The sequence below is a fragment of the Helicoverpa armigera genome, chromosome 27, assembly GCF_030705265.1.
Source record: "Helicoverpa armigera isolate CAAS_96S chromosome 27, ASM3070526v1, whole genome shotgun sequence".
Classification (NCBI taxonomy): domain Eukaryota; kingdom Metazoa; phylum Arthropoda; class Insecta; order Lepidoptera; family Noctuidae; genus Helicoverpa; species Helicoverpa armigera.
The window spans coordinates 6,684,490-6,707,107 of NC_087146.1; the positions used below are offsets into that span (position 1 = coordinate 6,684,490).

At 38.7% G+C, this 22,618-nt stretch overlaps 1 protein-coding gene and 1 pseudogene across 1 annotated transcript; one reads left to right on the forward strand and one right to left on the reverse strand.

Annotated features, from left to right (window-relative positions):
- The first annotated feature begins 5,369 nt into the window (after positions 1-5,369).
- On the forward strand, positions 5,370-8,901 carry LOC135118954 (uncharacterized; annotated as a pseudogene).
- Positions 8,902-9,209: 308 nt separating this feature from the next.
- On the reverse strand, positions 9,210-22,553 carry LOC110384688 (uncharacterized). The gene is given in 12 exon segments (XM_064041934.1): positions 9,210-10,482; positions 10,895-11,056; positions 11,403-12,651; positions 13,304-13,365; positions 13,368-13,454; positions 13,457-13,547; positions 14,066-14,219; positions 14,382-14,619; positions 14,622-15,896; positions 16,147-16,226; positions 16,656-16,690; positions 22,271-22,553. Coding segments are annotated over 9 exon segments (2,196 nt in total). The 5' UTR covers positions 22,271-22,553; the 3' UTR covers positions 9,210-10,482; positions 10,895-11,056; positions 11,403-12,477.
- Positions 22,554-22,618: the final 65 nt, after the last annotated feature.

Genomic DNA, 22,618 nt, shown 5'->3' on the forward strand with positions numbered 1-22,618 from the left:
TGTTTGGAGACTGATGATTGTATCACACTTACTTGCCGGTAAACTTGACCATCTGCTTGCTGACTGCTCGCTCCTCGTTCACACTGATGAGCAGCTGCACAGTGCTGCTGCTCTGTCTCAGCACTGCGAAGCACTGCTTGCCTTTAGCTCGAGATGTTTGGAGACTGATGATTGTATCACACTTACTTGCCGGTAAACTTGACCATCTGCTTGCTGACTGCTCGCTCCTCGTTCACACTGATGAGCAGCTGCACAGTGCTGCTGCTCTGTCTCAGCACTGCGAAGCACTGCTTGCCTTTAGCTCGAGATGTTTGAGACTGATGATTGTATCACACTTACTTGCCGGTAAACTTGACCATCTGCTTGCTGACTGCTCGCTCCTCGTTCACACTGATGAGCAGCTGCACGGTGCTGCTGCTCTGTCTCAGCACTGCGAAGCACTGCTTGCCTTTAGCTCGAGATGTTTGGAGACTGATGATTGTATCACACTTACTTGCCGGTAAACTTGACCATCTGCTTGCTGACTGCTCGCTCCTCGTTCACACTGATGAGCAGCTGCACAGTGCTGCTGCTCTGTCTCAGCACTGCGAAGCACTGCTTGCCTTTAGCTCGAGATGTTTGGAGACTGATGATTGTATCACACTTACTTGCCGGTAAACTTGACCATCTGCTTGCTGACTGCTCGCTCCTCGTTCACACTGATGAGCAGCTGCACAGTGCTGCTGCTCTGTCTCAGCACTGCGAAGCACTGCTTGCCTTTAGCTCGAGATGTTTGGAGACTGATGATTGTATCACACTTACTTGCCGGTAAACTTGACCATCTGCTTGCTGACTGCTCGCTCCTCGTTCACACTGATGAGCAGCTGCACAGTGCTGCTGCTCTGTCTCAGCACTGCGAAGCACTGCTTGCCTTTAGCTCGAGATGTTTGGAGACTGATGATTGTATCACACTTACTTGCCGGTAAACTTGACCATCTGCTTGCTGACTGCTCGCTCCTCGTTCACACTGATGAGCAGCTGCACAGTGCTGCTGCTCTGTCTCAGCACTGCGAAGCACTGCTTGCCTTTAGCTCGAGATGTTTGGAGACTGATGATTGTATCACACTTACTTGCCGGTAAACTTGACCATCTGCTTGCTGACTGCTCGCTCCTCGTTCACACTGATGAGCAGCTGCACAGTGCTGCTGCTCTGTCTCAGCACTGCGAAGCACTGCTTGCCTTTAGCTCGAGATGTTTGGAGACTGATGATTGTATCACACTTACTTGCCGGTAAACTTGACCATCTGCTTGCTGACTGCTCGCTCCTCGTTCACACTGATGAGCAGCTGCACAGTGCTGCTGCTCTGTCTCAGCACTGCGAAGCACTGCTTGCCTTTAGCTCGAGATGTTTGGAGACTGATGATTGTATCACACTTACTTGCCGGTAAACTTGACCATCTGCTTGCTGACTGCTCGCCTCGTTCACACTGATGAGCAGCTGCACAGTGCTGCTGCTCTGTCTCAGCACTGCGAAGCACTGCTTGCCTTTAGCTCGAGATGTTTGGAGACTGATGATTGTATCACACTTACTTGCCGGTAAACTTGACCATCTGCTTGCTGACTGCTCGCTCCTCGTTCACACTGATGAGCAGCTGCACAGTTGCTGCTCTGTCTCAGCACTGCGAAGCACTGCTTGCCTTTAGCTCGAGATGTTTGGAGACTGATGATTGTATCACACTTACTTGCCGGTAAACTTGACCATCTGCTTGCTGACTGCTCGCTCCTCGTTCACACTGATGAGCAGCTGCACAGGTGCTGCTGCTCTGTCTCAGCACTGCGAAGCACTGCTTGCCTTTAGCTCGAGATGTTTGGAGACTGATGATTGTATCACACTTACTTGCCGGTAAACTTGACCATCTGCTTGCTGACTGCTCGCTCCTCGTTCACACTGATGAGCAGCTGCACAGTGCTGCTGCTCTGTCTCAGCACTGCGAAGCACTGCTTGCCTTTAGCTCGAGATGTTTGGAGACTGATGATTGTATCACACTTACTTGCCGGTAAACTTGACCATCTGCTTGCTGACTGCTCGCTCCTCGTTCACACTGATGAGCAGCTGCACAGTGCTGCTGCTCTGTCTCAGCACTGCGAAGCACTGCTTGCCTTTAGCTCGAGATGTTTGGAGACTGATGATTGTATCACACTTACTTGCCGGTAAACTTGACCATCTGCTTGCTGACTGCTCGCTCCTCGTTCACACTGATGAGCAGCTGCACAGTGCTGCTGCTCTGTCTCAGCACTGCGAAGCACTGCTTGCCTTTAGCTCGAGATGTTTGGAGACTGATGATTGTATCACACTTACTTGCCGGTAAACTTGACCATCTGCTTGCTGACTGCTCGCTCCTCGTTCACACTGATGAGCAGCTGCACAGTGCTGCTGCTCTGTCTCAGCACTGCGAAGCACTGCTTGCCTTTAGCTCGAGATGTTTGGAGACTGATGATTGTATCACACTTACTTGCCGGTAAACTTGACCATCTGCTTGCTGACTGCTCGCTCCTCGTTCACACTGATGAGCAGCTGCACAGTGCTGCTGCTCTGTCTCAGCACTGCGAAGCACTGCTTGCCTTTAGCTCGAGATGTTTGGAGACGGGCTGGAATGAATGTTGGCGATTAGACCACTTTAATCTGTGGTGATAGGAGATCTTTAGTTAGAGTAGTTTCTATAAGCGTTTTCATTCGCGTCCCGAAGGAACTACTTTCCAGACAGGGATGCAGAGTAGGCTATATGTTATTTTGATACATAATATATAAGAGTGCCAAGTCTCATCAACATCCATCCAGTGTCTTTGTGTGTAAGGGATGACACACCCATACATACAAACTTTCACCTTTAGAATAATAAATAGACATAGAATAAATAGGTTAAGCAAGGACTTGTATATGTAAGAAAATAAGTAAATGACCCAAATTCACATTCCCCTATTTATAAAACTCCGCTCACCTCTAACCCAAACATTCTGTCCGTTCAGCTTGACGTTCAAGTCTTTAACATCAGTGTAGACTCGGTCACGGTTCTCTCCGTAGACTGGATCATCTTGAGTACACCATAGCGACCAACTGAGACATCTGTCTCCGGAGCTTCAGGCTGGGGCTGGTTGGAGGCTGCCTGGTGACATGATGTGGATAATATTAATTGTGGGCTAATTTACTTAGCGTTTTTATTTATATTCTTCGCCAAAGGAGCTTGTGGATAGGTGACAGCCACACAGATCAATTGTTTATAGAGTTAAGCTTTCAGGTGACCTGATGAGTTTCAAAAGAATGAACAATAAATCCCCTCTCAGATCTTTATATTCATATTCGTTTATTGCAACCTATAATGTTATGTACATTATGTAGGTGGTACAATTGTTGTCACAATTTTATACCAACATTAAATTGGTATAGAATAATACCAATTACACCTGTTTGAATGACACTTATATTTAACACATACCTTAATGGTTCGACTGAAAGCTAACCCCAACATATGTATTTAAGGAAACACTTGGTAGATGATTATTTATAAATATTTATGAATTACAATAATCTCTCACCTTATGTTCAGCCTTCTTCTGTTGTTTCTCAGCAGCTTTAGCTGCCTTCTTCGCCGCTTTCTTACTGGCCGCTGCCTCCTTCCACTACCGGGGCTGCTCTTCAGATACCACCATTTTGATTGGTTAACTGTAAAGTAAATGTCAAGGAGTTAATTAAGAATTAGGTTTTAGAGCGGATTTTTAAATTGTGCTCCTAAGATTTTAGGTGTTATAATGTCTATCTGTGATTGGTCTATTCTATACGAAAGTCTTTTGAATCATCATTATCATTTTATTTTATCCTTTAGAGACTTTTTATATATGAAAATTAACTATGCTGTTTTAAGCAAATCTTTGATGTGATATATGATTAAAATAATGTAATCAGTAAAATTACAATTAATTTATAAGGAAAGGTCAAAACAGACAAAACTATGATCTATGCTGCTATTGCTCATGACTGAGTAGAAAATTGCTTTAACCAATTCAATTACCTACAAGGTATGACTAATCATGTGTGTAATGTTTAAGCAAAGGCATATTAATTTGTTAGTTGTTATTTTAGTTTATATACTTTTATGAATTTTAGTCCACTTCATTCAATCAAATTAACTCTAATGAGTTTGAGAGCTGCATTTGATAAGACTGGAAGCTGACCCTAACATAGTTGAAGAAATGCTAAGCAGATGATGATATTTTTATAAAATTGCAGCAAACAGGTCAAAAATAGCTATTTGTAACAGTTATAAACTCTAAACTCCAGTTAAAAGATAACATGATCCTTTTGTCCTTCTCATATAGTTGCTAATTACATCATTTATACACTATGTATGTACCTATTTACCTCAATTTTGACATCATACATTTTAACAAGAACATAAATTGTATCCATTATGTGCATAGTTATACTGTTTTATCACTGAAACCGCAACGAATCGGACGTGTAGAGGTTATCAGTATAAAACCTTACCTCTTTACACGATGTATTAAAACTTTTACTGAAATCTCTTTTGTAGTGGACCTACCGGTTTCTTTGCGGAATAATAACACTGAATTTGAGTGAGAAAATAAAGTAAATGAAGAACAATATTTTCGCAAAACAAACATGCAACTTGACACGTATTTCAAGATAAGGATAAACAACTACAAATACTATAACAATAGTTTTAAAATTGCATTAACTGGAATCAAACTTGCATCATGCCTTCCGGGAAAAGTTGACACAAAATATAACCAACTCACCTAAACTTGCTTGGAGATAGTAACTTTACTTTAATAGATATTATTCATGTGAAATAAGTTAGTAATAATAAAAAACGTGATATTTACCTAAAAATAGTGAGAAATAAGGTTATGTCAAATAATACGGTCACCACACAACTGTCAATGTCAATTGTCAAACGATTTATTTTTATTTGCTAACAGGGCTGGCTATGGTCTTTCGACCATACTGTCTAGTTTTTGTAGATTTTTATTTCGTCTATAAAAGAAATATGCAGACACACTGACTATCGTTCTGAGGTCATTCTTCATCAAGTTTTTCTTCTTTAATTTTATTTATTGACCATATTCATGTTAAATTGCATGTAAGATCAAAATCACTGTTACCTTGTTTTAAATGTTGTTTCTTCTTTCTTCAAGTTTCCCAATTTTGTAGCAAATGAGGATAATCCTCATCAACTTACAGAAATAATACTCACAGCCTGTCCGCAGAAAGTTCTTACCTGATTATTTATAACTGTACCTAGTTCAAAAATGAGAAAGGAGAATAAACGCAAGCATGCAGCTTTGTCTCCCGTCAAACTAAGGACGCCATTAACAAACAAATAAAAGAAAAAGATTTTATAAGAAGGCAGACCTTGCGTCACGTTGGCATACGTCAATTATAACCATAAAAATTATCTGAGCCTTCCAAAACATTCACATAAACAATTGTGTAATGTATAAATTTGTCGTTCAAAATGTCCATTTTCATAACTGGCCCTAACTTAGCGATCACTGGGGCAGGCATATATAGATATATAATAAACAATAATTGGATAAAATGCCCGTATTTACTGCCAATATACCTGGTACCCTCAAAGTTGGTGACAGAATCGAAATTGGTGGTAAAATTAAAGAGAATGCTCGCAAGTAAGATGTGGTTTCTGTTATGTTTTATGTTGGTATTGAGTGGTGAGCTAATAACCTCCAAGACCTTTGAGAAGACTAACAAACTATGTTGTCCTGGGTCAAGGGAAGGGTGTCTCCTGAATGCGTTTTCTAATCTTCCGTCTGCTGCTAATGTTTGTCTGAATTGATATAAATCTATCGTCTAGGGGCCCAGGACACCTGTCCCTTTCCTGACCTAGGATCAAAGCATGCCTGGCAGAACACAGGAGTAGTATATACCTACCGTCTACTAAGAATCGGGAAACTAAACAACTTTCTGGAGGCCATAGTTACCTACTTACAAAAATGTTACTCCTAGTTACTACCAAGTAACGAGTCAGCGTGTTGTTACGCGTTTACTGTATCGTGTCATGTGCTATGAGAGTGAAGGAATAGGGATAGGACCTGTATCTACGCAACTATGTAAACAGCTGGCTGATCTTTACCCCGGACGTCTTTATTATCACGTTATCTGGTAGTAACTAGGTCGTCTTCATCTATCGTTGGGACCTTACCACGAGCCCTCAGAGCTAACTGGTAAAGATACATGCCCACAAATGCCCTTAACCCCCAGAATGTCGGTGAACCTATGCGCTCAGGAGGGGAGGAACCACGCGACGTGGTGCTACACTTCGACGTGAGGTTTCACCGGGACAACATCATATCCTTGTCGCGGAAGAACGGCATCTGGATCGGCAGCGGCAACTATGATACCAACTATAATATGTTTGTGCCAGGTTTGTGAAATATTTCGACAACTTTTGCTGACTTTAGCCACGCCCATTTTCACCACATCTCATTTCGAGGAAGGCCCGGTCCATGAGAGGCTAACGAATAACGCTAAACTAAGATCCTTCATTTTAGTTGCAAAGTGCTTTAAATTCTCATTTGTAGATATTTTAAAGACATTTTGCCAAATCAGAAGCCAGAAAGTACCTGGTAACACAACCAGTCTTATGATTTGAACATTTTGGCCAATCGTTATGGGTAGTCCAAAGCACCTAAAGTCTGACAACCAATCTTACCAAAGGCAATCGGGTTTCTCGGGTATCCCGGATTGAGAAGGTCAGATAGACAGTCGCTCCATGTGGCAAATCAGTGCACAGGTGCATCCATTTAGAATTGAAGCCGACCCCAATAATAGTTGGGCCAATTTTAGGCAAATCACCATCATCTTCCGAGCTTTTTCCCAACTATATTGGTGTCGGCTTCCAGTCTAACCGGAGAAGGTTAGGCAGATGATTCTTTTTCCCTCAATTCTCTTCCCCAGGAACGATATTCCGCATAATATTCGAGATAAAGGATACAGACGTGATCACCATCTACTGTCAGGGCAAGTTTCACCTCCAACTTCTTGCCCAAGATACCGCTGACTATGGCCCGTTTTATCGTTGCTTATGCGGACGTCGAAAGGATTACACACTGTTACTTCCATTTCTCAAATAAGGTTAGTTTGGTATTATGTAGCTAGCTTTTGCCACTAATTCGTATCTGCTATAATATCATATCATATAAGCTACGAATATATGCCTGCCAAAAATCCGTTTAGCCGCTTGTACGTGAAGAGTATGTATGTTTGTGTATCAAATTCAATTCCCGAGCCGCCATTAACTTTGGCGCGATGCATATTGCTGGGAGTTCATTGTGCCATTTCTTCCCATCAAAATACATAGGAAGCCCTGAAAGTTGGGTAGTTTTCTGGCTGTCTTTGTAAATTTCGTTGACGTTCAAAAAGCTGCTTTGCAGCTAAGTTTTACTAATTCTTCTGTCTTTGAAGTTATATTTATAAATCTGAATATTTCTCAGGCACTAGGCGATGAGGCCGTCGGTGGCGCTCCAGGCGCGTATCAGCCACAATCTCCTCGACCCACCATGGTAGCTGGCGATATCAAACGATGGTGAGAGACTTACACATTCTTAACTTTCATTGTCAATAAGCTTTACGGCTGCATATAAAAAGAAAGTTGGCAGCCGGCGCTGATCTAGCAGCGCTATCGGTGGTAGTCGATTCTGATAACAGTAATGTTTGCTACACGTAAAATTGCTTTCTCTATGTACCTACATATGTAGCTTGAATGAATGGTCAAAATATTAGGAAAGAAACTTGGCTTGGCAAGATGAGAATACCAATGCCTAATTTCTTTTCCTTTTTTTACAATTCCCACTGACCCTGTTCCCTTTGCTTTATGTTGCTCTTGACTTCCTTTGAGTCAAATGTTTTCTGTTAGGTTCTAACTAGATGATAGGAATTTTGCCTTTTCGAAACTTTTCGTAAAAAAAATGCTTTGAGGATCTAAATCTGCTAGATGCTGTTAGATACTAATTCGTTAACCTAATTCCAGCCAAAGGTTGCACAAAAATCGGTTCCCGGATCCCCTCAGCTGCACTCCTCGAACGAAAGCTCAGACGAAGACCAAAACCTAGGACAAAAGCCGACGGCCGAGCCGACAGGTACTTCTACGAGACCCTCATGTGCCAACAGGCTGATCATCCGAAATTCGGCTCTCCAGAGTCTATGAAACGACGGGACCCAAGTTTAGCTAGAAGTAAAATAGAATATAGGAAGTATAGAGAGGTATCTGACACAGAGAAGGACAGCGAAGATTATTCGGAAGACATGCCTTCCAAACATATGGATTCTTCGCTCGTCGAGTCAGACGATGTGCTACAGGAATTGGGCCTAAAAAAGCGTAATAGGCGAGGCAAGTTCGCGCCATTTGCACAAGTCGTAAATTTTATGGGAAAGACGACCAGGAGAAATTAGTTCTGTGCTATGGTAATCGATTGTATTTCAACTGGTAGGTTGTGGTTCGCGCCATATTACTTTGCTGCTCTGAAGTTGGCTGTTTGACTCGCATTTGTTCGTACAGATTTTGCTGGTCTGAAGTTGCCTTTGACTTCTCACGAGTGGAAAAAATGTGAACAAAAACGCAGCCTTGATAGAGGTGTCAAATGACTAAGTTCAGAACGGTAAAGTTACGTGACGCGAACCGTTATAGTCGAGTTATTTTTCGTTTATATTTTTTGTAGTTTTGTTTGTATTTCTAATAGTGTTGTTTTTTTAACAATGACTAGCGGTAAACATGTTGGGGAGGTTCATTTTATTTACTATTATTTCTTAAAAGAATATATAGAATATTATGATTGTCGTCTTTACTGTTTAATGGAACATCAAGGTTAACATGTAATATTATAAATGACCGCTTTGGTTAAAAATAATATATTTTGTAACAGTGTTTTTAAAATAAAAGTTTGGAAAATTATCGATATTTTATTTTATTTACATTCGATATAAAAATACAATGAGGTTAAAATGATAGTTTAGGTATAAATAACTAAATTAACTAAAACTACTTACTTACTGTACAATTATTCGTGAGATTTAGTCGATTTTATCGACACCACTATTCAATTTAGTAACAAAAAATCATTATAAACAATACCTTTGTCTAAAATTGCAGTCGTTTAAAATTAAAACTATTTTAATTAATTACATTTCGATAATATTTTGTTTATAAGTTCTTACACTATTTGTCGCTAAATCGGTATTTTTGTGCAGTATTTAATAAGTGGACTTAAAACAATTCATTAACTAGTTCATATATCTACAGGGCTACATGCGTTAAAAGTCTGTCTCAATCTGTCAAATGTCTTCAATAGATTTTCAACCTTATCACAATAGTGGAAGGTAAATGTTCGATTGGTAAAATTGACAGACTCGGGTAGGTTGACCAGCTGGCCTCTGTACAAAGTTGCCAGGTAAGAGTAAAATGCAATTAATATATGTATTTTAACAATTGATTAAAAGAAAATACACCACATAAACACTTGTGTGAAGTATTTTCTTTCAATGTTATAAAACAAATGCTGATTGTAAAAAATCTTCAATAGTGGGTAAAATATTTAAAAAGTTGTCAAAATTCCATTTAGTAGAGATGTGGCAAGCGGCAAGCGTTAGTTGCCTAAATATTATTTACAAAAGAATTGTTCTATTTGATTTATATGATTAAATTACATACACTTAGGTATCCATGCAATTTGTCTGCGTCAAAATCGCTTCACAAGATATCAAAATGGTCACATTTGGTTACAAAAGTAGTCCAGTACATTTGACTTTTGGTACAGATTCAACTTACTACGAAGATAAATGCGAAAGAATGCTTTTGTCTGGCTAGTTACCCAAAACATTATAACTTTTCAAACATTTGAAGCGATGAATTTCTTTGAATGAGACCCACCAGGACTAAAGCCTGTCGGGCTGCGGGATTGTTCGCGCGAGTTACTGCGGCGCTGGTACATAAAGGGCTTCAGAAGGAACATGATGGGTTTGAGTCTGTAACAGTCTGTCCCTCACGCTGCACGCTGCACGGGAGAGGTAATTTGATGATTTACCACCAAGAAAAATATGAGTAAAACCGAGTTTCTGGCTCTCTTCACTTCTTTTTAACCCTGACTTCGGATACAAAAGGTTCCTTCCTTTTGACTGTTTTTTCTAATATTTTCAGTACAGCTAGACTCTCTTTTCTATTATGAATTCCACATGGTGGTAGGGTCAGGTTTCCGATTTTTCTTCTCCACTTCGCTCTATCTGTGACAGTCTAGCTAGGACCTTTGAACGAATTCGCAGATAACTTCAGCTTCCTCCTCATCCATTCCGATGATGACCAGCTGAGTCTTGGAGACCAGGAGCAGGGTCTGTCCATCAATCTCATTGTCCTTGAGTATCGCGGCCGTGCTACACCAGTTGAATTGTGCTAGGTGGCTTGATAGGTCTTCAGCCTGTGGTGAAAGAAAGATTTCTTTATTATGTGAAGGGAATTATTTAATTTTGGGAGAATGTCGAAACTTGTACTAAGTGTATAGCTAAGGAGGTAGTTTGGCAGAGTCTTGAAAACTACTGATCCGATTTGAAAAAATAACCAGTTGTACCAGGTACCGATAAGAATAAGAAGTCCACGTCTAGGAAAAAGGCCTACGGGTGCGAAAAGTAATTATATCTGCATTCCGGACGCGAGCAAAACCGTGGATGCCGTGAATAAAGCGAGATGTTAAAGATTTTAAACGTAATTATAAATGCAGGGGCGTCCAAAGAAATGATGGATGGTCAGAAGAGGACAAGGAAAGAATGCATGTAACTTAAATTGTGAGATGAATATGGAAGAAGACGAAGTTTCATATAACAAAGTCTTACCGTCCAAGATTTGACGGTGCTCTTCTGTAATCGCGCAAACGGATTGACGTTCCCACTTTCTTCTAGAAGATTCTGGACTTGTATCCCTACTGCTGATGTTGATGATGTTGCTATTTCTGTCTGAGAGTTTTCTGGCGGATTTTCTTTCTTAGCTTGACTGATCTGTAATTGTTTATTTATTTTATTTAAGTGGCTTGTTTGCAATGCATGGAAGTAAGAAAGACTGATGACAGAGAGAAATGGAGGCGAAAAGCCTATTGCGTGGATACCAAATAACTTGAGCATAGGGCAGGAAGAAGTGGAGAAAATTACGCAGCGGCGTGAGTCCAGGCTGCGGGATTGTTCGCGCGAGTTACCGCGGCGCTGGTACATAAAGGGTTTAAGAACGAACATGGTGGGTTTTAGTCAGTAAGAGTCTGACACTCCTCACGCTGCACCCACAGCGGGATGATTTCCACAAAGAAAAATTATGTAGGTGTGTCAATTATATTTTTAAGTAGGTACTTACCGGAAAGGGATAATTTGATTCCTGAATGATGTGTCCTTCTAATACATGTGTAAGAACAAACCGAGGTTCTGGCTTTAAAGATATTTTCTTATTTGTCTTATTCCTTCTGGGTATTTCTTTAGGTATTTTGAAATCATCAAATGGTTTGTTCTCATCACTTTTAGAATCATCAAGCTTATTTTCATTTACGTTAATAGAGTCATCTACTTCAGCTGAAATCTTATCATTTTCATTAGCGATGTTTTGTGTTACGCTGTGTTTTGAATTGTTATTTAATTCTCTGCCATTATCGGTATATTCCTCTAAGATCGCTTGATTATCATTGATAATTTGTTCAAAGTTATTAGTTCCTTTAACGACCTCTTTTTCCAGTTCAGGGTTTACTACAACTGTTATATTATTGTCATCATCAACAATTTCTTTACTCATTTCAGTAATATCTTTAACAACGTCTAATTCATCATTTCCTTTTGCTTCTATTTCAGTCTTTTCATGATTGTCAGACTTTTCAACTTCAATTTTTGTAATTTACCTTCAAATATTTTGATTATTTCTTCATCATCTTCAGAATCAGTTTCAGGAGTTTCTATCTCTTTATTTATGAATGCTCTTTTATACTTGTTTATAGTGCTATCATTTGCTATATTTTGATTCCGTATTTTGTATTATTACTATTAAAGTAAAACTGATATCTCATTATTCTTTTGTGTATTGGTTTGCAATCACAATTATTAGACGATCGTCTTTTGTTTCTAAAAGCTGTGCTATATTTCCTTTGATATTTATCTTTAGCTTTTAAATTACATAGTTGGAATACTGCCGTGCTGACAAGCAGTTTCCTATCATGATTTAGATTTTGGCGATGTCGGTTAAAATAAGACCTATTTGGAGGTAAAATATTGCAATGATTATAAGCCTTGTTTTTAAACTGTCTAGAATACCGATTATAATACGACTTCTTAGCGTTAAAACCTTGATTGGAGGAACTTCCAAACCTGGACGATGTATTAATGACATTTGATTTTATCAAATTATCATAGTCTACCAAGTCTTGTTCCTCACAATCTTTTGATGATCAGCTCCGAACGAATGCACAGATGGTGTCGGCATTTTCTTCTGAAACCCCTATGCTAACGAGTTGTGTCTTCGAGACCAGGAATAGGGACTCTCCATCAATCTCATGGTCTTGGAAAACTGATACTGTTTCTTCCCAGTTGTATTTTAGGAGGTGGTTTGATAAGTCTTCAACCTGGAAAATAAGAAAAGGACATTTTATTAAAGAAAGGATTTTAGGTCCTTTGTTGTAATATAGGTTTTGATCAGAATCTTTAGTGATGATTTAAAGCTGAAGAGTCTGTTTTGCTTGAACACACTAATCCCAGAACCTACTGAAACGATTTGAAAAAATATTTCAATGTTAGATAGCCTATTTATCCGGGTACGCGCAGTAGTTCCCACGGGGTGCAAGTGATATTTCTGGAAGAATCGAGAGCCGAGTGAGATTTAAGAGATCGTAGAGGTATATTGCTCGCAGAGCAGATGGCCGATGGGGCCGAAAAGTACTGGAGTGGAGACCACGGACTAGCAAGCGCAGCGTAGGATGTCCACCAACAGGGACAGACGACCTTATAAAGGTCGCCGGAAGACGCTGGATGCAGGTCGCCTCCAACAGGTATCTGTGGAGATCTAAGGGGAAGGCCTATGTTCAGCAGTGGACGTCCTATGGCTGAGATGATGATGATGATGATGATGAGAGGTATATGATGATCTCTGGACATCAATTTTGAAACTTGTACACTCGTTAAATCACCAAAATTTTCAAAAATATGGAACCCAAAGAAATCTTATTTAAAGCGTAAACTATTGAATGCAGTTAAAATAATATCAATAATTCAACTTACCGTCCAAGATTTAACAGTACTATGAACCAAATCACTGAACGGGTTCTTCTTCTTACTATCTTCTTTTCTTCCTCTTCCTCCTTCTTCTTCTCGCAGTGGAGAAGCAAGTAGTGGAAAGGTAGTAATTGTACATCTACCCTGTATTCTTCATTTCTTCTTTCATACATTCTTTCAGAGCGTCTGGGGCTTCCGTTTCTGGTTTAGAATTTGCTTGTAGAGTTTTTTCTATTAGTGGTTTTCGGATCTGTAAATAATTGACAACGGTTCAAATATTAATAAGCTGTAGTTACAGAATAGTAGTTTAGGTACTCGAATAGAGAAAGATTATGCTTCTAACCAATTGTCTCCAAATTGAATATTTTAGGACAGGGCTAGACCTTAGAAATATAAGCTTAAAGTCGAGGCAGATGATTTTGTGACGAGCAGAATATTGATTTTAGAGATTCTATTCGAATCCTAAGATCACATAAAGGTCCGGGGCTGCGGGATTATTCTAAAGAGTTACCGCGACCCCTGGTCCATAAATGGTCTACGACGGAACACGACGGTTTTAGTCAGTAGAGTTCGACACTCCCTCACCGCTGCTAACCCACAGCGAGGGGAACATTTGATGATTTTGACGTCGTTAAAAGATAGCTTTGCAGATTCTTCCGACTGTAGGACCACATAAAGGTACGTATAGTCTTGAAGTTAATTCCAAGCTAAGTGAGGTATTAAGTATTTCTTATTATAATTGAATATTCAATAAGTTGTTATACTTACAGGGAATGCAAAATTTGATTCTTGTATAACATATCCGTCGACCACATGAGTTAAAATATCTTGTTTCGTTATAACTTTCTCAGTAGCTTCTACCTTTTCATCCTTAACCTCAGCTTTTGTTCTACAACTTCCATTTTCTCTTCTTGAGTCACTTCTATTTTGATTTCAGTTTTCACTTGCTGAATTTGAACTTTATTCTCTTTGATTTCTGGTTGCTTTTCCTGTGTTTTTATTTCTTTTTCTACTTCTATTTTAGGCGGAGCTGGTTGTGCCACAGGTATTGCTACTTTTCAGTCTGTACAGGAGCAATTATAGCTTTTCAGTCGGCGTTTCAGTCATTACAGTATCTTTAACAGTCTTTACCTCAGCACTGACTACCTTTTCTGGCTGTTTTACTATATTTTCAGTCGGTATTTGAACACTTTCAGGTGGTTTAACATCTAAAACTTGGGGTGGTATTGAATCACTAATTTTATCCTGTAATACTCTGCCTCGAGCTTGTGTGAACACAGTGTTTCTAATTAATTTATCACGTTCACTTGGTGCCATCACAGGGTTATCACAGTTCTAGATTCCGTTACATTAGTTGTCACATTTACATCCTTTTGATCTTTACTTTCTACAACAGCCATAGGTGTAGTAGGAATCATTGTCATAGATGGACTAGCTACATTTACACTAGGTTTATGTACCGGACTTGTGTTCGTACCCATTTCATTGCATATCTTAGTGATTATTATACCCTGTTGAAGATTCTTGTAAATTGGCTTCGACGCCGGTGGCACAGCCATTTTGTTTTGGATTTCGTCAGGCGATTCACTCTTTCTTTTCCGACTAATACTAGGGTTATTTAAATAGGTCGTGTTCGCTGCTATATTTGAAACAATTTGATGGCTATTTACTTTCTCCTGGTTATATTGTGTAGGCGGAGTTTGGACTGGTATATGTTGTGGTTGTATAGGAACGTTTTGTGGTAACATTTTTGGTACATTAGCGTTATTTTCTACTCGACGTCTAGGCTGTATTGGCCTACAGTTGTAATTTTGGGCGAAGTTCCTAACATTTGGCACGGGAGATGCGACGTTACTGTTCATGACTTTATTCGGTTCTTGAGGAGGCTTTTGCACGTTCACATTCTGAATATTTTGTTGTGGCGGTTGTTTCATAACATTTTGTACGTTTATCACATTATTTCCCATCATCTGAGGTCGTACTGCGTTCACGTTCTGAGGGAGTCGTGGTCCAATGTTCTGCACGAATTGCTGACCAGCATTCGCTTGCTGTATTTGTATGTTCTGCATGTTCGCCATTGCTTGCATGTTCTGTAGTTGATTTAATGACATTACTGGCCTAGCTATGTTCATCTGTTGTCCCATTTGTGGCCTGACATTCATGAACATCTGTCTCTGTACCTCAACAGCCTGGTTGTTAGTATTTTGGACTTGTCTCGCTACATTCATTTGATTCTGCATCATATTCTGCGCATTTGTCTGCATCTGTCCTGTATTAGGATTCTGATTTATATTTCTGTCGTTCGTTTGTATATTCTGTTGCACGTTTTGCACCATGTTTGGCACAATGTTGGCCAATTGCATGGCTGGCCTCATCTCTTGGTGGTTCTGCGCCAACATGTGTTGTTGGAGTTGGAAGTTGGCGAAGTTCTGTTGCAGGAACATTTGGTTTGGGTCTATCTGCTGTTGGACTGGCTGAACCATGTTGTTGGGTAGTTGTTGGACGTACACCACAGGGTTGGGAGCTGGCCTGTTTTGCATCCATGGTGGTGGATTTTGAGGGTTTATGAAGAATGTCTGGTTTGGCTGGATCTGGTCTCCTGGAACAGATTTAGGACTATCACTTACTGTACATTTACATTCATTTCTTTACATGCATCTAATAAACAAAATGCTAGATTAATAGCCTATTCTGCCATGAAACCTCATGAACCACATGTAGTAGTGGCCAATCTCATAATCAAATACGAGAAACAAACTGCAGTCTAAACTGAACCTTATCTCCTCATCATTAAAGCTCAAAATAAAATAGCAATCTAAGAAACAGAGCCACATTGCTCAGCCACTCACCAGGCTGCACCAGCACTTGGGTCTCGTAGACGAATCTGACAGGACATAGTACCATCTGCTGCTGAACTCCTTGCTGACCCCTGCAGACAGAAATATCATGATACCTTCTGTGGAGACTTTTGAAGATTTTGGAAGAAGAACTAAGATCTGAGAAACAGGATGGCCAAACGAGAAAGGTAAAGTCTTGAACAATTCGTTAATGAGAAGAGATGCAGAAGACTGGAGCCTTTACCCCAACTATGTTGGGATCGGCATCCAGTCTAATAGGATGAAGTTGAGTACCAGTGTTCCCGGGCAACCCTTTGGTAAGGCTGGTTGTTCGATTTTCTGGCTTTTAAATACCCGTAAAACAGCCAAAGCTGTCCCTATAAAGGACACCTGGGAGAATCCACAATTTGACTATTTATAATACTCTAATTGAGAAAAACAGTTCAGAGTGTGAGAGAAATCCAGATGCTTCTACGCATCTAGTATTGATACAAAATTATGGACATAAAAAATTCACTCACCCTATCGACTCCGGCTGATTCAGTGGTTGCTGCATCTGTGAACAAATAACAAACATGTGTTATAATTATAGTATTTCTATAGAAATAGTAAAAGGAATTAGAGATAGAAATAGAGAGTGGAGAAGGAGAAGAAGACCGAACAAAAGACTGTTGGATTGTCTGATAATGACATGAATAAGAAGGAGTGCGTGCCAGTAGGGTGACTATTGATATAACCTAATATAGACAGGAATGGAATTGAAAACATTTTGCGCCGATCACAAATAAAATTGGGAACAGGACAGGAAGAAGAACGGTAAAACTGACTGAAATTTGAACACACATAGTTATGATTATGATTCACGTGCAGTATTTTTCTTGGAATCGCTTGCACAGCTTGGAATATCTAGGTACTTTGTTAAATAACGGTTTTCCCTATATTACATAGGTTTCAGGATAAATAAATCAAAATGTTAGTTAGGTATGAATAAAATGATAGCCTAATATAGGCATAATTATGTTCGACATAATAGTAAAATACATACCTAAATGTTTATTTTATCGATATAAAATACATGTGTGTAAGTAGGTATGTATTTTGTATCTTTATCTAAAATAAGTTTTTGTTAAATAAATAAGGAAAAATATAAAAAAACACTAAGCAGTAGTCAAAATGTCATCAATTATTTTCTTCACAAAGTACACGCCAAACTTTATGTCGTCTCGAAACTAATTTCCGAGCAAAGTACAGTCAAGTTCAGGTCAGTGGTAACAGTTTTATAGGAAAATCGTACTTATTACTATTGAGTTAAGGTGCATGACAGTTACCACTGATGTGCAGTCTACCGTACCTCGCGCTTACGTCCCTTCGCGCCCATTGCTCAGTGCTATGTTATGAGGTACCTATCATAGGTAACTTACTAATAATAAGTTCTAATGATTTTTTCAATATTTTGTAGAAGGTATCTTTAAAAATGCTCTGCAAAATGTTGTGTATTTTGCAAACCAACGATCAACTTATCCTAGAAATCCTTGTCTATGCACTTCGCACTGTCTTTGGTTTATAGAGAAGCACGAAACAAAACATAATTGTCTATGAAAGTTGTTCTAAATCATTGTCGTTTTGACAGAAATCTTAGGAAAGTAACTTCGCGGTGAATTAAAATGCCAACCTTTTTCTAGGACGGGAAGTTTGCTTTTAGGGTTCCGTACAAAAGGGAAAAACGGGACACTTTTACTAAGACTTCGTTATCCGTACAGAACCCTTCGTTTACGAGTGCAACTAGCACGTGATCGGTTTTCCAAATATCATTCAATTTACAATAATTTGCTACTTACTTTTGTGCACTTAGTTAAAATAGATAACCTTTTTCCACGGTTCCGATCGCGTCCTGAGGGAACTATTTCACCGCATAAGTATAAAAGTAGCCTATGTCCTTTCTCAAGCTTTACACTATCATCATCATCATCATCAGTCTATCGCAGTCCACTGCTGGACATAGGCCTCTCCAAGTGCACGCCACTGAGAACGATTTTCGGCTTCTCGCATCCAGCTCCTGCCAGCCGTCTTGCGCAAGTCATCACTCCACCGTGCCTGAGGACGCTACACTATATGTGTATTAAATACAATTCAAGTAAATCGGTCTAGTAGATTAGGAGTAGAACCGCCACAGACAGACTAGTTACTCTTAAGTAAGGATTAAAGCCGGGTTCTGCTTATTTCGATGTTATTTTTCAAGAAAAATAGCAAACAAACAATGACCCAGGTAAAAGGTTTCGTCGTGTATCCCCTTTGCGAAAACTTGCAAAATAGTTCTTTGTTAGATTTTTTTATGTTCTAAGTGTTTAAAAAAAGTGTCATAAAATGTATATTCACAATCTTTATTATCATAAACATAGGTATTTATATATTTATCTCGTCATACTTTTAGAAGCAGTAGTAATTAAATAATAATTACCTACTACGAATAATCACAAACACACTTCGAACAAAACGACAAAGGGAGAGTGGGGAAAATGACACTTGCATTTTTAACACCGTATTTTATAAATACTTTTTCTTATTTTTACAACACCATTATTTTAAGAATTTATTTCTCCAACTTAATACAATAAAAATCAATAAAATCGAACTATCAATTATTTTACAATATCGCGTGCAAAATGTAACCATACGGTTTCCGGGCAGTTTTAGAATAGAGCGAACCCTTCTATTATCTGTAATTACTAATATTGCATTATGCGTTTCAAACCATGGTGATTTCTGGTCCCCGAGAATACTCGCATTTCAAAGGGCTGCTTAGGCTAGTTTGTGACAGGCAAGAGCAAAGTTTTTATTAAATAACTGCGTACTCTTGAAGTTTTAAGACATATGAATTTAATACACATTTAGTGTAGTAAGTAGTAGAGACTTTTTAAGAAACTTTCAATTTCCCGCGGTTTCATCCGCGTCCCGATGGGATTGCTTTGATAATACGGGTTGTACAAAAACAGGCCTATATGTATAACTGTTTCCTTGATTCAGCCGTATTACCAAAAGTTTAACAAATATACAAAACTCCTTCCAGTTTTTGAGGGTGTAACCCTAGGTCACCCATCCAAGCACGAGCCACGGCAAGCACGACATTACTTCATCAATATTTGACTCATATAGCCACGAGCCCCTCGAAATGAAATACCCTGATACATTATTTTGTTGTACAAAATATAAAGGGCAGGTGCTAAGGGATGATCATTTTTTATCGATGTAAAAAAACTGGATCGTCGTGATTTGAAGCCGAAGCTAGTCAAGCCGGAGGGCAAAATTTTAAGTAAGTAAGGGTGCTTATTTTTTTAAACGTATCATGATCTCTTTTAATCGGAATTGCTGTTTCTTTAAAGATTTTGAAAAATGTCACGTGTTATTTTTAGTGTAGTGATGTATGTTAATATTTTTTTGTCGATATTGTTTTTAACTACATAGGTACTACTATTGTAGTTATGATTATTTATTTAATTAAACATAAATTAGTGTTCATGAACTGCAAATAAAAGTTAACTATCATGATGAGAAATATTCTTAGATATTTTTATGTTTACAATAGTATATTTTAAGCCTACTTTACATATCTGCATGCCTCAAAAATAACTTATTTCCATGTCCATTATAGAACAGTCAATTTGTCAGTCTAGGATCTATCAAACAACATCTGATAACAGTTCGTCCCGGGAATCGAACCCAGAACGTCACGTCCGGCAGCCGTGCTTACGACCGCAAGACTGATAAGGAATTAGAAGCAGAATGAAGAATAATAGTTGAGTATCTCAAAACAACTGTCATTGTTTTAATAACATAGATATAATATGTTAGTTGTTTCTCAAGGTTTTGCCCGCGACCCGACGCAATTTCCCGCACCCGGATAAAATATCCTATAGATTTGTCTTCAGGTTACTACTTGACTCCGTTACAAATTTCATCACAAACGCTTCAGTCGTTTCGCCATGACAAATAAAAATTCAATCATTTCTAATATGCATTAGTAACAAAAATACAAAAGATATTAAGACAAAGTGATAATCACACAATAGAGCAGTTAACGACTTGTCGAACCCAGTCCAGCTATTTCGGAGAAAGGCACACACAAACAGACCCCAACGTGGATAAAAACATCAAAATAAGCTTTCTTACGCCACCATCTTTAGCCCCTCGTAAATCAAACGAAGATATTTCAATGGATCGGCACTATTTGCTTTTATTATTAACATTTTCTTCCTATTTTCAACCTTATACCTTAGCTACAGAGTCGAAATTACCTTGTCGTACCCAATATCCCTTCGGCGACAAAGGTATTCATGTGCCACCAATAGAATATGGACTTTAGTACTTAGTAAATAAGGTTTATTATGTATATAAGGGTGGTTGGTAATAATAATCCCTGCGCAGCGGATGGCGGCAGACATTTTATTTTTTTTATCTTAGATAGTGATGTGGTGAGAGTCGATAGACGTAATTATTATTATTATTTTGTGCGAGGTTTTTATCGACTATCGATTTTGAGATTTTGTGTAGATGTCTAGGGAAAAAGGTTTTCTGACGTTAGAGAATATTATATTTTAGGTACATAATTGTAAAGTTTCTGTGTTAGAAACATTGTTATTTTTATAGAAGTGGATCCTACTGCCACGGACACAATTAGAAGGCATTTGCAAATTTTGCTTTTGCCACCACAGTTCAAGAAGTTATAACAATGAAAAGATAGTATAAATAGTATAAAACCTTGATAAGCGTTAATATGACCAGACTTGGGTATCGTTTTATTATTAAAAAAATCTAGACGACTAAATATTGCAAGGTCACTAACAAAATGGGTCGATCAAGTAAAAACTACCACATCAAGACTCCACAAGACTGTATACGATATGCAGGACAGCTGATAGAGTCAAATGATCTGCTCCAGATGTAACCCTGATCAGGGTTTTCAGAATGAGGACTGCATCCAAGAAGAAGAACTTAGATAGATGATGTTCTCCTACTCGATTATCAGCCATGGCGGCTGTACTCATACATATAAGAAGATCAGCCAACTGCGCACGAAATATCATAGTCCATCAGCATTTGCGCAGACACAGGTGCACTCATAACTGCGCTTGCGACGACAGCTAGACTAACGAGGCAGTTACTTAGATGGATACTAATGATACTTATTTCCTGAATAATCTAGTTTTATACCCAGGTTAAGAGTGAGAGTGGTTTATTTTTATTAAAAACTCAGCTCGTAGGCCCACTCAAAATATAAAACTATAGCTTCTTTATTTAACTTTAAGATGCTATATTGATGACGAGGCATCATAATTCACTCATATCTTAGTTGCAATTTTATGACCACTGCAATAGGATAAAATATTCAGCAAGGAAAACTAACTTGTATAGTCGCTAATCAATTTGTCAACCATAATGATATTAACCAACAAAATAAGCATTGAACTTATTCACAGTAGAATCACAAAAATAAAATAATATCGCACTCCATATAAAAATAACAAAGTTATCGATAGTCATAAATAACGACGATAAAAATGCGACGACAAAATTACAACACTAGCATAAATGTAGGGCGCCACAGGGAACACCGTACACGGCGAGTTCTCTATAAATAAGTCGCATCAACTAGAAAGAGACGCCAACACAACAACAAACAAAGCCAGAAAGAGACACCACACAAAATCCAATCAAAATATGCAGTACCAGCATTTTAGTCTTTACTGTGAAGTAATAAGAAACTATGTTATCAATATGTCAGCGCAAATTGTCATTTGAAGCCATCTTACATACTCAAATTATATGTTACTAACTATATCTACACGAAAATATATGTAAACATACAATAACAAAACCTCAAAAACATTTTACAATTCACAAAAACATTTTTTCACTTAAAACACAATTCACTAAAACCAAATCGATTAAAAGTTAACGGAACCCGTAATCGAGTTCCAATTTCAAATGGCTGTGACGTCACGCACGAAATTCGAAGTTATTTCAGTGTTACAACACAGTTCTGGTACTAAAATGGAATTTTTGACGTTTTCCCTCAAAATCTCCACTAAAATACAATTTCATATCAATATCTAAATGAAATACGGTGCAAACAACTTACCTTCACAGATCCACAGCAATGGTGTCTTCTTAAACGTCAAAAAACTATAGAAAACGTATCAAAACGTCACGATTAAAGTCACTCCGGACATCTTTCGAAACGAAATGGCTGCACGAATAACATAAAAGATACAGGCAGAGTGTATAGCATGACTACCACGAAACCCGTATCGACACCAGAGAACGACAGATAAACGATACGTCTCATACAAACCCGTATCGATTTTACAAAACCGACGACATTTTGGTACGAGGGTCGCACAACCAATGATAAAACAGTGAACAACAACGCACCGCATTGGACGGAACGTGTTTCGAAATTCAAACACGTTCCATGACCCCAATATCC